Genomic DNA, 14,072 nt, shown 5'->3' with positions numbered 1-14,072 from the left:
GGGTGGGGTGGGGGTGGGGGGCATGCTGCACAGTCCCTGCAGGCTGGTGGTAATCTGGTATGGTTGACTGAAAGGCGCTGTTTTAAATTTGTAGATCACTTTTTTCCCCCATGGAGATTGGCCAATTTGGATCAGCAGCCAAAGCCACACTTTGGAACACCTCCACAGTTGCAGATTTCCATGACTGAACATAACACACACAATTCCAGTAGATTCATCTTCTGGAGGACTGGGCATCAAAACTAGGGATCAAAATTTTAAAATTTGAACAATTTCAAGAAAAACTGACAATTTGACCCGGATTCAATCGATGATTGATGCCCAACCCTGTGTAGGAGACTATCTTCATGTTCAGCCTGCATGAAAAACTCAAGAGTGACCGATTATAACCAGAAATAATATTAAGAAACATTATCAGTATCAGTGATCCACACCTTTAATAATTACTGCTTAGATATGAGGCCCCCCGACACTTTTAGGGAGACTACAGACATGAGGAGCGTAATTTTCACTTTAGAAGTGTGTGTGGGGGGGGGGGGGGATTTTTACAGTATGCACCAATGGGAAACAGGCTTCAACACAAACGGTTGTTTTCCCGCTTGGTCTTACAGCTCAACCAGTGTCAATTTAACATGGTATAATATTGTTTTTGGATGGTAAAAAGTGCAGGGGTCAAAACTTGACTTTGAAAAAGTGGGGGAGACATGTTCCCCCTGTCCCCCCCTAAAATTACATCCATGAGCGGCTCTACACTGAGCTCCTCTCGGATATTCAAGCTCCTAAACTCACAGAAGCCAAGCAGGAGTGGTTGGGTATGGCCAGCAACAGCTTATTTACATTAAAGTGACAAGGCCCTGAAACAACTAATTCTGGAAGGTCCTGAAACTGTCCAGAACATTACAGGTGAGATCTCTTTAATCGAGAGGGATTATGTGCAAAACAACCTCGTAAACATGTTTTGTAAGGAGCATAAAATTATTACAAAATACAAAATAGTCTAAATGTTTCCCCTTTAAAGTTAATTTCCAACAGATTGTGTAACATTAGATCACACTGCCTGATAATCCAAACTGTTCCTTCTTTATTTTTTTACAGATTATTTGGCGGTCGTTTACCCACAGAGCACCACCACTACTGCTGTAGGCTCATCGGCCAAGCTGTCGTGCGTGGCAAACTATGATACTGAGAAATGTGGAATGGTCCATGTGATATGGCACAAGATGCATGAACTCGATGATAAAAGCATTGAGCTGAAGCACCCTTGGAAGTACCTTACTACGGTCAGTGAGACGATCATTGAAAACACCGTCAGAAAAAGACATGTCGTGACGGAGATCACCAAAGCGGAAGAGGCAGACGACGGCCGCTATCAGTGTAAAGCTGAGTGTGAATCTGGAGCACAAGCAATGGGACATTTCATCACAATCAAGGTCCAAGGTATCAAGACTGAATAAACATTTTTCTGTGTCTTTTGGGAATATAAATCCCATCTGAAGAGCTGTTTCGTTTTGTTTTTAGACGCATGGACATTTCGCTCTCTTTCTTCACACTAATGCCTCTTTGGTTTTCTTCTCTTGCAGGTCGACAGCGTCTCTGAGTCACTTATTGGCATGAGGTTTCAATAATATTGGGACAAACAGGAAGCCGTTTGACACATTCATCCTTTCTCTTAAGTCACTCAACTGATTTCTTTTGTAAATTGTAAATGTCTTATTCTTTGTGTTTAAAATCTAATGTGATGCTTTCATTTTCGTGCCAGTGGGAATTTACAGTTTGAACAAGATAATTATGGTTTTACATTCTACTGCACCTTTAAAGTAAATCTCTTCAAACTTGCTCATGTGTGGGGTTATCAGGTTTTACATTCTGCTACTCCAGCAGGTTCAAACAGATCAGTCCGTCTGTCTTAGTGATGTACAGATCACCTTACGCTACTTTGTGTCAGAGAAAGATCAGCTTGGGCTAGTAGGTGCTGCTGATAATAAGCAAATACTTTTGCAACCATTTGAACTTGATCACAGAAGCGTTTTCACAAAAGCAATTAAAGTTTTCTAAACTCTGAGATACTTTTAGGGTGATTATTGATTAAAAATAGGGTTTGGGTGACTTAGTGTTTGTCTGGATTTGCATCTGGCCTTGAGTCGAGCATCAACTGATAGCAGTCTTCTGACTTCATGACAAATGAAAATCTGAAGTTAAATCTGGCAACAGTAACACAATTTTAGGAACAAAATTCATGTTTGTGTGGACTTAAGTAGGTTCATCAAATATTTCCATCACTAAAGCTTTGTGGTGCTAACCTTCTCTTGCTAAAGGAAACAGGAAGCCACATTTAGAGCATGCTGAAAAGTAGCAAAGACCCTTCAGTTTCACCACAGTGGACTCGTGCAGGGACAAAATATTAATGTGATGCAATTAACATTTATATAACAGACCCTTATCGTGAGTTTTACTGTTTCCAACACAAAAATCCAGTATTATTTGATTCTGAAAGAACTTAAGTTTCTAACTCTTCCAACTTTATAAATCCAGTTTCCTCTTCTCCTTCTATGGTTCATCCTTTTCCTTCTTATTCATATTTTCAAGAAGCCAAAAAAAAACACATTATTTTAAAGCTTCATTAAAATAAGGAGACTACAATATTCTGTTATGAATAGCTAAGCACAACTGTGTAGTACCCGCTTTCAGCCACTTGGGGGCAGCAACTCCCCATCTTCCCTTCTAGAGTGCTTTTTCTAGTTTTGGCCACAAGAGGGCGCAAACCCCCCATTCTTTCAAGGCAACAAACCAGAGCTGGACTTGGCACCTTGACTCAACACAACCAGCATGTTAAACAATGGAACATAAAACAGTTTCAGGGTTTTTTAGCTAAATAATAAAAGGGAAAGACCCTCAGAACCATTTCCCTGTTGCCAACACCATAGCATTTCACTTTGAAAGTGTGTGGGGAAAGGGTTTCTGAAGTGCTGTAAACATGCATGCATCAGCATCCGTATGAACTGCAAAACACCTGTTACAGTGAACAACATGCAGACACGCCCACCACGCTTAGACTCCAGTGTCAGGAATGTGCAGATGAGAAGAGCGTTCACTCTTGTCTTTTCCTGGAGCCACCATAAATGGATATTTCAGGAAAGATCCCTGGTCTCATTGCGCTCCAACCACATGTGATTAAGGCTTATATTGACATCTGCAAGCAGCAATTTGAGCTCCTGAAATGTGATTTTATCCACTTTTTTTAATCTTTTAAAAACCTTACACGTCTGTTTTTACCTGTGGTGCCACTTCCACTTTTGGCAGAGAAATTGGTTTTAACAGACTTTTATCCTTGAACATTTGGCTCTCCTCTTCCTTCATGATGCACAACACTGGTTTTAAACAATTTAAACATCTTCTGGGGCAGGAGGCACCTGTTTGGGATCTACTCAACAGACAGGGCACCCGTGCCCTGCCATGTCCACAACCCCCACTGTCCACCACGTGCCCCTGAAAAATAAATGCTTCCCCTCAACTCAACATCAGAGCTGAATAAGCTCAGAATTTATTTACAGAGTAAATGTTACACAGCTTATAAATATTTTGTAAGAAAAGTGAACACTTTCTTTTAAAATGTCCCCAAACCCCTTGTGGTCCTATGATGGCTTCCCATCATACAGAACTTGTACATTTTTCCATCCAGTCCAAACCTGACATGTCAGTCTTCCCTTAGAGATTTGTGAGTTAACAGTGACATCAGGAGCTCTGTGGATGTGCAGGTCTGATGAATTTGCTCTGAAGGAAAACCCTCGGAACACACAGTCCTTCCTTCTTGTTTACCGTCTCTCTCAGAACGTACTCGTTGGACACAAGGTCAAAGCCCGCCTCCAGAAACAGCTTAGCCAGAAACTCTGAAAAGTTGAAAACAGCAAGATTCCAGGAGGAGGAAAAAAAAAACAAATTCATATATAATCAATTCAATAATTTTAAATGTGCAACATGTCCCCTCTTTCACTTGAGACTGAGTTGACTGAACAGAAATACTCTGCTGACCTTTGGAGAAGAAGTAGGACCTTGTTCCATCCTGGCGAACGTAGAAGTTCTCCCCAAGCTTGTTTCCAGATTTAAACCGGAGCATGGCGTGGTCGTACATGCCATAGTCCCTGAACAAGACAACACCACCGGGCTTCAGCACCTTAAAGCCACATGTAGATTGTTACATCGCTGAATGCCAGTTTTGTGCAGGTTTGCATAAAAAGTGATTTGTACTCAAAAAAATAGACTGCAGTAACCATGTTTGACCACAGGATGTCACTCTTACTTACTGCACCTTTAAGTTCCACCTGAATTGAGTGAATTGTGCGTGGTGGTCTCAGCTCTTAACTCTACCTTGCTGATGTTCTCCAAAACCAGCTTCATCTTGTCGGGATGGATGGCCGACAGGACAAAGATGAGCGTGACAACATCGACGCTGCCTTCTGGGACATTTTCCATCAGATCATCTCTTGTTAAGTCACACTGGAAAGCACAACAGCGCTCAGTGCAGTAAAGAGGGTTTTCCTGATTAATAAAAACAAATAACAAAACAAATGTTTACATCTTTAAATGCTGTTTTTTTCCCATTTGGTTACTCTTAGCCCTTGAAATCTCCTGTTAAGGCAGCTGAACCGGGTTTTACCACAAATGGCATCAAAGGCAGCTACACTGCAGCAAAGCTTTTTTTCATTTTTATTTTTAACTTCTAGAGCACTAAGATTAACTAGACGTGCTAGAAAAGGTGGATTTCCACAAGTACACAGTTAAGCACCTTACTTTGACAAAATCAACTGCCCGAGGAGAAAAGTCACAGGCATAAACAAAGATGTTGAGGTCATCCTCCAGAAGGGGGAAGATGCAGTTCCCAACCCCGCATCCAGCTTCCAGCAGAATCAGTTTCTGGGACTCGAACTGCAAAGAGACAGACCACGTGACCCAAAATCATCACTTTGTTGTCCGTTTGGCCTCAAATCACTGTGAAACGTTGATATTCTTTACATAAACTAAGTTCATTCTACACTACATATGCTAAGTTTAATCAAACACCCCTTATCCGCTCACCTCCCGACAGGCTTTAAGCTCCTCAAACTCTCTGGTGGTCCAGTGTCTGTCTTTAAAGAAATTCGTGGTGTTTCTTTTATAAAACAAGTCCCAATTTTTCTGCGCTTCTTTCTCCAGCTTAATTTGTTTGAAATCAGATACCAGCGTCCGCTCACTGCTCAGTCTGTCCCGTTCCTCTGGAGTTAAATCTCTGACAGAGCAAAGTTTTGTTTCTCGTCCCCGTGACTCCACCTTTGTTTCGGGTTCCACTTCTTCAATGTCTTCAACTTTGCACTTTTCATTTGTCATTAACGCCATTGTTGTGTTAGATTGCCGTTCTCTCTGATAGTTTGTTTATAAAATAAAGCTTTATATAAGCTTCAATAGGAAGAAAAAGGAGGTAATATTTTTCCACACTTGGCATCCATCTTGTGCAGCATCGATGACACCGGTACCGGTTGGTGTTATTAAAAAAAATACCACGGTGGTCAACGCTTTAAAACACAAAATTTATACAAAATATAATATAAATTTTGACTGTACAATTTTATTGTTTAAATAAGTTACAAATATTTTTAACAGCTCTGAAATCACTTACACCCAGTCTGGTTTTCCGTCGGTGGTATTTGATGCTCGGACCAAAGGCAGTGTTACGCCGAGATATGTTTCCTCACAACAACAGTTTCTCCTCCTATTTTAAGCGAGTTTCCCCTTTAACTTTGTTGTTTAAACCAATTATCTGATAATAAAATAACTAAACTGAAAACTTTTGATAGTTTAATTAAAACATTAGTCATCACAGCATGGCAAAAACGTACGGAAAATATTACTTTTTAAAATTATTTAATCTGTGTTCGGTAAAAATAAATTCATACTTAAGTCAAATACTAATAACTGAATAATTGTTCAATGAGGTAAACATATTTATTTTCCAAGAATTCAGAACGGAAAACCCGCACACTGATATACGAGTAAACCGTTTTTCACTTAACACCGAAAAAGCTGCAGTCGCGTGACGTAAGTGTTGTTTTGCTAAAGGTTAGCATCTGCAAGCTAACTTTATCTTTATTTAGATTATCATCTCCGGTAGTTGCTGGATATAGCTCTGTTTTTCGGTTGTAACACAAATGTAAAATTTAATCCGGTTTCAACCAGACGAAGTCATGAACGGAAACACAAATCCACTGCTGGACAAAGAGGAACATGTTCTGAAGCTCGGAGAGAGCTTCGAGAAAAGGCCAAAATCATCTTTTCACACCATCAGATGTGAGTGTGAAAGAGACCACTTTGTGTTTCTAAAAGCTTTTAGTAAAGTCAGCTGTTGGTTGGAAGTAATTAGCTCACAGTGATACAGCTATTACATTCATTACGGTTACAGAAGTACACAATAAATGAGAAAATTTGATTTACATGTATGAACTGCAAAACACCGAACTGAAAGAAATTGCTGAACAGAAATGTGTTTATTATGTAAAAAATAGAAAGTTAAATTGTGGGGTTTAATGTTTTTTTTTTAAGTCCTTGGTTATTATCAATTATTAACTGATCATCATTCAACTTTTACTTAATTTTGCTTTGTTTATTTAAACATTTCCTAAGCCAAGTAGACAGTGTGACCAATAATTAATAAATGCACATTTCACCCAAATACCAGCAGCACATTATTTAAATATTTCCCGGTTTGTAAATTAATGTCATATTAGCAGAGTCAAGCAAAGTTATAATTTAAAACATATAAGGGTGATTAGCTAAGTTTGAATCTCTTTCATTTTTAGAAACTAAATAATTAATAATAATAAGGGATGCACCAATATGAATTTTTTGGGCCGGTACCGAGATTAGTATCACTGTTATGGCCGATAACCAATATTGGCCAATACCGTTTTATGCATCTGAAATCAGCAGATTTTGAATAGACTGAAATTATGCAAGTTGAATTTTGGAATGTTTTGCTTTATTTCTATGAAGTTGAATTTGCATTATGTTATACACACACACACACACACACACACACACACACACACACGTACGCTTCTGGTAAATGGTAAATGGCCTGTATTTGATATAGCGCCGTCTAGAGTCCTGGAACCCCCCAAGGTGCTTTACAACACAACCAGTCATTCACCCATTCACACACACATTCACACACTGGTGGGGATGAGCTACGATGTAGCCACAGCTGCTCTGGGGCGCACTGACAGAGGCGAGGCTGCTGAGCACTGGCGCCACCGGTCCTTCCGACCACCACCAGCAGATAACATGGGTCTTGCCCAAGGACACAACGACAGCAACAGACTGAGCGGGGCTCGAACCTGCAACCTTCCGATTACAGGGCGAGCACTTAACTCCTGTGCCACCGTCGCCAGATGATTACCATCACGGTCACATGTCTCAACAATTACACATCATAACTGCCCCTTACCCTCTGAAACATACACAAACGGAAATAAGATGGAAAAAATATCAGTTCTTAAAATCGGCCCAGTTTTAATTGTCGGACTGGTATGTTAAAAATGTACTAACATCGGCCAATACTCGATATTGATGCAGATATATCATACATCTCTAATAATTATATAATTTACTTCTTTTTCTATTTATTTAAGTTTTTCTAAGCAGTGAAAGGACTTGATTCATGCCTAATTTATTTATTTATTCTTAGATGACTTCAAACCAGCATCGATCGACACGAGCTGTGAGGGAGAGCTACAAGTTGGGAAAGGAGATGAAGTTACCATAACACTACCTCATATTCCAGTAAGGTTGCAGAGACGTAAACAACAAAGCACCATTCTCACATTTGTGTCAGCTGGCTCACAGTTATGGTTATTCAACATTATTAATGTTATTAAGTGTCAATCAAGTGCTTTCCCTCTGCTAACAAAGTCAGATAGCAGCTTAGGTTGAGTAATCATAGTTGATTATGTTTAAATGTAGTTTCAGTTTCATCTAGTTACATCAGGAACCAATAAAATAAACAAGTAAAAGCCCCTTTGTATGATTTTATTAAGAAAAATCAAAGGATCAAGTAAAGTTACATACTCTTCCAGGGCTCCACGCCTCCAATGACGGTATTTAAAGGAAACAAGCGGTTGTATCAGAAGGATTGTGTGCTCATCATTAACCACGACACGGGGGAATTTGTCCTGGAGAAGCTCAGCAGCAGCATCCAGGTCAAGAAAACAAGGTGGGAGAATTGTATATTACTTTTTCACACTTGATAAATCATTCATTCTAAAGTGGGGAGCAGAAAGGAGCAACAGTTGGTGAGTCTGCCGTGTTTATTTTTTATAGGGCGGAGGGCAGCAGTAAGATCCAGGCCCGAATCGAGCAGCAGTCCGTCCGTTCCTCCCAGACAAGCTCTCAGTTCCGAGCCCCGACCAAACCAGGGGCCGGGAACAAAACCTCACCCTCCCACACGAAGGACAACCCGTCCCCAGAGCCTCAGCTGGATGACATCAAACGAGGTGAGAAGGTTCTGTCACAAGATGGAACTGGTGTGTCTCAAACTGATTCTAGCTAAAATATCAGCTGGATATTGTAACTGGTGTGAAATGAACCCAGAACCAATAATGTCTCTGACCTGCTGCCGCTGGCAGAGCTGCGGGCGGAGGTGGAGGTGATCGAGCAGATGAGCAGCAGCGGCAGCAGCTCGTCCGATTCAGCCAGCGGCTCGGGGAGCGGCGACGACAGCAGCAGTAGCGATGGTGAGCACGACGCCCCCCCGCAACCGCTCAGCCAGACCTCCCCCAGCTGCACCCCCATCACCAACGGCGGAGGAGACCGGCAGCAGGGCAACAACCAGCTCATGAACACACTCCGTGAGTAGCTCTGCGTAAACGCTGATTCTCCTGTTTCTGTTTTTAAATCTCTGCATTTATCAGTTAGTGCCTTCACATTTTTATGTGTTATTACAGGATTTCCTCAGATGATACATTCCAGACGAGTTAGTTTACTCACTTAGATTATTACTTTTCTTTTTCCTCCACAGGAAGCGATCTTCAGCTCAGCGAGTCGGGCAGCGATAGTGATGACGACTGAAGTCGCTCTCCTCCTCCACACTCCTCCTCCTCCTCGCTTCCTGGTTCTTGCGTTCACTTGCTGTGATTTTTGACCTCAGCTTTAAGTTTCTGGTTTGACTGTATTTTTTTAACATTTTATTTTATTATAGCCACCCAGAAACCTTAGGATAGCATTTTATTAGATGTGCATTTTGTTTTGTATAGGAAAAAACAGAGTTTTACTTTAGGATGTAGAAGATTATAAAGAGTGTTCAGACATATTTTAAGTACTTATAAAAAACACTAGTTTTATCTGCATAATTGATCTATTTTTCTCCTTTTTTATGATGAGGCTAGTATGAAAAAGCTTTTTCCCTGTAGTGGAAGTCTTCTCTCCATGCGTATTAGTGTTTTATTAGTTGGATGAAAAAACAGCAAAAAAACAGAAAAATCAGCAAAACTCTGCAACAAGTAACAATTTTAAAAAATGCACTTTTTTCCTCCCAAGTCTTAACAGAGAAGGTGCCGATTATTGTGGATGGATTATTTCATTCATTCCCAAAACATTTCCTTATAACTAATTTGATAATGTATATTTTTATTAGTCTTTGGGAATGTCCGACGTTGCTTTAGGTTCTGAAACAACACGTCAAAATTCAACTCATGCTGGTTAAAATTTTGTTGAAATGGAATAATTAAACAATAAATGTCTTGCAGTTATTTTTCCGGCCACAAGGGGGCAGCAAAAGACCCCGAACCACAAATGTGTTTTTACTTTTTCTGGTGACCTTCTAATTTCAGCTTTAATTTGGTTTCTAAAAACATTTTAGGAAGATAGTTCTTATTTGATTGAAACATCAAAAAATACAAATAAACCCTAAAATAATGCACAATTTTTTAGAGATGAATTCAAAACTACGGGTTCAGAAAAGCTAAAATGTTTTGTTGAATTCTTTTAATTAACCACATCAGAGGTCAGATAACAAGCAGTTACCATGGAGACAAGAAATGATGACAAATCAGGGTTTCTGATGAGAAAGAAAACAAATGTAGTTAGTTTCAGACAAGTTTTTTTTCCCTTTTTAACAAATATTCCATCATTTCTGATTCTGAATGAAACCACTCCGTATTACATTTTAATGCCTTGCAGCGTTTCAGTGAAGACATGAGGGTGAATGTATTAGTTCAGAAATAAGCCAAAGAGTTGATCTCATGTAAAAGATATGCAGGAGTTCATATGTAATGGTGTTGAATGGTTGTGTTTCTGCGTTTGTTTGTTTTTTTTTTGTTTTGTTTTTTGTTAACCGCACCAGTGACATCAGCGCCTTTTCCTTTAATCTGCAGATTTTATGATATAAGTAAACATAATAATAACAATAACAATAATAATACTGACCGTTTGAGGTTAAAACAAAATTAAATTTGTTAAAAACATTAAAAAACTAGTTGTTGCTAAATGCTGACCACTGGAACTTGGTGGCAGATTTAGATCAAATATAACTGGATGCAGCTGCTGGTTTTTAGTGCCATTTGATCTGGTTTTGTAGAATTCTGCCTTCCTACGCAAATGGTTTTAATGACTTTGGCTCATTTAAAAAAAAAGCGAGCTGCAGAAATCATCACTCAAGAGGTTTTTTTCTAAGCAGATGTTTGGATTTGAACAAAGTCCTTCCCTTCCACTGATGGTGATGTTCTGGCTGAGCTGTGTTGAGTGTTAATGTCTGTGAAAATGGTGTTAAATGATGTTGTTGGTATAAATATTAACACATTAAGAATGGCGGCCCCACGCTTTCTTTTCTGTATTCTTATTAATCACATAAATCCCAGTTTTGTTGTGAATGGTGCTGATGCTACAGGACGGTTACTGCTAGAGAAGACAATAGATCATTTAAATTTTTCTTTTATTCATTTTGAAAAGTTGTGATTCATAAATCTGCCCATTGTTGATGTGTTAAACACAATAGTGTCAAAGAATAGAAATATAACACTTTCTTTAGGGTGAGAAACTTTATTTTTTTGGACATAAAAATCAGTTATTTTGATTTGTTCCTCTCATTTGTCCTTGTGGTGACTCGCTAAGCAATCAAAGCAAAAACTGCACCAACTACTGGAAATTTAGTCTAAACGAGTACTTTTACTGTTCTAAAATCTCAGAATTGTGAACTGGACTTTAAACATCTTCAGCCTGTTTTTACTTCTATTATAAGTGGAAGAATGAACATCCAGACGGTGCTCTGCAACACCATTTTGTTGTGTTTTTTTTTTTTTACTTCAAAGCTTGTTTTTGTGACACCTATTCTGTACAAAGCTGAAGTTATTAAAATCTTGCAGAAGTCACAAAAAAAGTTTTAAACTTTTTTTAGTTTTTTTTTCTGCTTTTCAAATAAGGTGTGGCTCTAGAATGATAGTAATTTTTTGCATTATTGATTAGAAAACTGATAATGTATTTTGGAGACTAGGTGGTTTTGCTTGCTTTTAGCACCCCCTAGTGTCCGTTTAGTAGAACCAAAATAGAAACTTACCTCCTCGGCAGGCGTTCGTCTTTTTTAACATCTTAATCTAACAGCTGAAATGTCTCGTCAGCCTTCATTAGTGTATACAGAAGTGATTCATAACTAAATGAAACAAATCAGCTGTGTTCGTGATCTAAAACACACTGGAGACTTGCTGGAAGCAGACTGCAGTCCCAGGTTTGTCCGCTCCATTTTTTTCTAAGCCAGTCACAAACCAGAGCTCGTCGAGATCTTTCTCTTCCACCCAGCTACAAGTTGGAACCATCCACTCACAAAAATAACCCTAACCATAATCGCCCTGTCACCAAAAATGTATGTTTAGAATAAATATAATTTATGAAATTACTGTGTAACACGATTCTTATGCTTGTTTTATGGTTATGGTTAGGACGCACATTTTTACAAGGCGTTCAAACTCGCACCTGGGTGGAAAAGAAACAGATCTCGACAGGGGAACTCATTTTGACACAACACTGGCCACTGTGAAGTTGCAAATGCGGTATTCTGGCCACAGAGGGCGGTAGGGGTCTGAGTGAGATTTCATTACCCTGTAAGGGGTCATTTTAGCACATACTGGCTCAGGAAAACAATTTAAAAACATGAAAAACTTGCACAGTCTCCCCTTAAACAGTATTTCCTTTTATGAATCTTTTCTTTGCAAGTTTCTTTAATTATTTTCAGTGAGCCTACGAATCCAACCTTCTGCACTTAAAAAACCGAGAGAGCGGTCAAAATGAACTCAGAAAAGATTATATGGCTGGTCTTTAAATAATTGTTTTCAAGTGAAACATTTGTTTACAAGAACACCTTCAGTTCTGTATCATCGCCAACAACCTGTACATTGAGCAATAATACATTACAGTATTTATTTTTACCTGCTTTGTTGCAACAACAGAGTCACATTTGGGCATTTCTCTTCAAACAGTAACACAAAAACTACGCAACAAAAACATAAATAGCTTTTTGTTTCCCTTTAAATCATTTATAACAATTATAGTCATGATCCTGGCTCCTGCTACAACACGTCAATGAAGGATATATAAATTAACAACAGCAACAAATAATAATTAGAGCAATAATAATATAAAAGCTGTCCTGTCTCTCATATAAATCTGATTAGCTTATGAAATGATGGAATAGAGAACAACCAGGCTGTTAAATGCATCAGAAGGTTTCCCCATTACGTAATCTTAAACCTAGATGCCCGTTTTCCCATTTTTGTGACTTGAAGAGAAATCCGAGCACCATTTTGGCTCCAATACGAGTCCTCAGGCTCCAGCTTTCTTCTGAAGATTCACTGTAACATGTCGAATGTTCCTCAGTTGTGCAAGAAGTTAAAACTCCAGGTGAGATTCCAGTTCTTCCTCAAGACGTAAATTAGCACCCTCTTGTGGTGAAACTGCTTTAATCACAGCATTTGGCATCACAGGAGACGATCGGTCTCCCATCGGTCCTCTACTCCAGCTTGTTCTGACACGTTCCTCTGACCCTGAGTACCTCGGTGTGTCTGATCTGTAGACTCGAGACCCTTTAGCATCTTTAATACTTCTCAGTTACTTTGGCCCCCTTCTTTGGACCCTACAGACGACCCTCCCTAACCTAGCCCCCTTCCCGCCTGGGTAACAAGGGTCACCGACCAGGGCAGGCTGTGGGTTTGATACAGTGTCCGTGATTCAGCACCAAGTTGGCGGGGCAGTGGCAGCCGGCTACGCAGGGCTTGTTACAAGGTCCGATCTCGTTCCAGTTGTCGCAGGTTTTGGTGCAGCCCGGGCCACAGGTGTCGTACACGGCGTCGTGTTTACACTGGGTGGCTGGTGGGAAAGGAAGCAAAGTAAGAAAAGAGTCAAGGAAAGTACCAAGCATTTATACCACACCATACTATTTTATTTCTATATAATGCAATTTCAACACAGCATGGCAGCTGCCTAAAGCACCGCACAAGGCAATGGTCCTTCACGGACCATTCAAAAGTAAACGATCAACAAATGAATACAAAATTGACCGATACAATACATTAAAATATCGAATCATTAAAATAGACAATCAATAAATAGAGAGAAAAAAAACAACTGTTCAAAAATTCAAGGAAACAAAACAAAGATTAAAAGGAGTCAGTGTCCAAAAGCCAAATCATAAAAGTGGTTCTTCAAGCGTGACTTGACAACAACAACGGATGTTGACAGTCGGATTGTGCATTCCGAAGGACGGGATCAGCATGCATAAAGGCCCTCTCTCCTCTAGCTTTATTGTTACTTTTTGCAGGTCGCGCAGGTAGGGTGGTGCAAGTCCGTTCAGTGCTTTGAATACAAAGAGCAGGATCTTGAAACGCACCCTAAAGGTGACGGGCAACCAATGAAGATTAGCCAGCACTGGGGTGATAAGGCTACATCTGTTTGTGTTTGTTAAGAGCCTTGCAGCAGCGTTTTGTACCATCTGCAGCCGGTTACAGGCTGAAAGAGGGGTGCCGATGAGGAGTGAATTCACATAGTCTAAGCGAGAAGTGGTA

General features: G+C 39.7%; 3 protein-coding genes across 4 annotated transcripts in view; 1 reads left to right on the top strand and 2 right to left on the bottom strand.

The window, feature by feature from the left end:
• Window positions 1–3,512: 3,512 nt before the first annotated feature.
• mettl6 (methyltransferase 6, methylcytidine) lies at window positions 3,513–5,673 on the bottom strand. 2 transcript variants are annotated; one of them, XM_015949930.3, is made up of 5 exons: window positions 5,074–5,673; window positions 4,789–4,923; window positions 4,366–4,536; window positions 4,030–4,171; window positions 3,513–3,887 (listed from the first exon to the last, which is right to left on the bottom strand). In XM_015949930.3, the coding sequence occupies exons 1-5, from the start codon at window positions 5,368–5,370 to the stop codon at window positions 3,733–3,735; spliced, it is 900 nt and encodes a 299-aa protein (XP_015805416.1). In that variant the 5' UTR covers window positions 5,371–5,673; the 3' UTR covers window positions 3,513–3,732. The 2 variants fall into 2 exon arrangements, with proteins under 2 accessions (XP_015805416.1, XP_015805417.1); XM_015949931.3 differs by having other exon boundaries at window positions 4,366–4,494.
• Window positions 5,674–6,026: 353 nt separating this feature from the next.
• Window positions 6,027–11,398, top strand: eaf1 (ELL associated factor 1). Its single transcript, XM_054740928.2, has 6 exons — window positions 6,027–6,318; window positions 7,715–7,809; window positions 8,103–8,239; window positions 8,347–8,519; window positions 8,652–8,873; window positions 9,044–11,398. Exons 1-6 carry the CDS (start codon window positions 6,216–6,218, stop codon window positions 9,091–9,093), a joined length of 780 nt encoding a protein of 259 aa, XP_054596903.1. The 5' UTR covers window positions 6,027–6,215; the 3' UTR covers window positions 9,094–11,398.
• The window catches only part of bmper (BMP binding endothelial regulator), a 38,534-nt gene continuing 34,774 nt past the window's right edge, over window positions 10,313–14,072 (bottom strand). Inside the window, exon 16 of the mRNA XM_070551838.1 lies at window positions 10,313–13,377. Coding sequence (XP_070407939.1) covers window positions 13,196–13,377 — 182 coding nt within the window. The 3' untranslated portion in view covers window positions 10,313–13,195. The remainder of the gene's footprint in view (window positions 13,378–14,072) is intronic.

This window comes from Nothobranchius furzeri, chromosome 5 (genome assembly GCF_043380555.1).
Source record: "Nothobranchius furzeri strain GRZ-AD chromosome 5, NfurGRZ-RIMD1, whole genome shotgun sequence".
Lineage (NCBI taxonomy): Eukaryota > Metazoa > Chordata > Actinopteri > Cyprinodontiformes > Nothobranchiidae > Nothobranchius > Nothobranchius furzeri.
The sequence above is the reverse complement of the archived record's forward strand: the minus strand, read 5'-3'. Positions and strand labels throughout refer to the sequence as shown.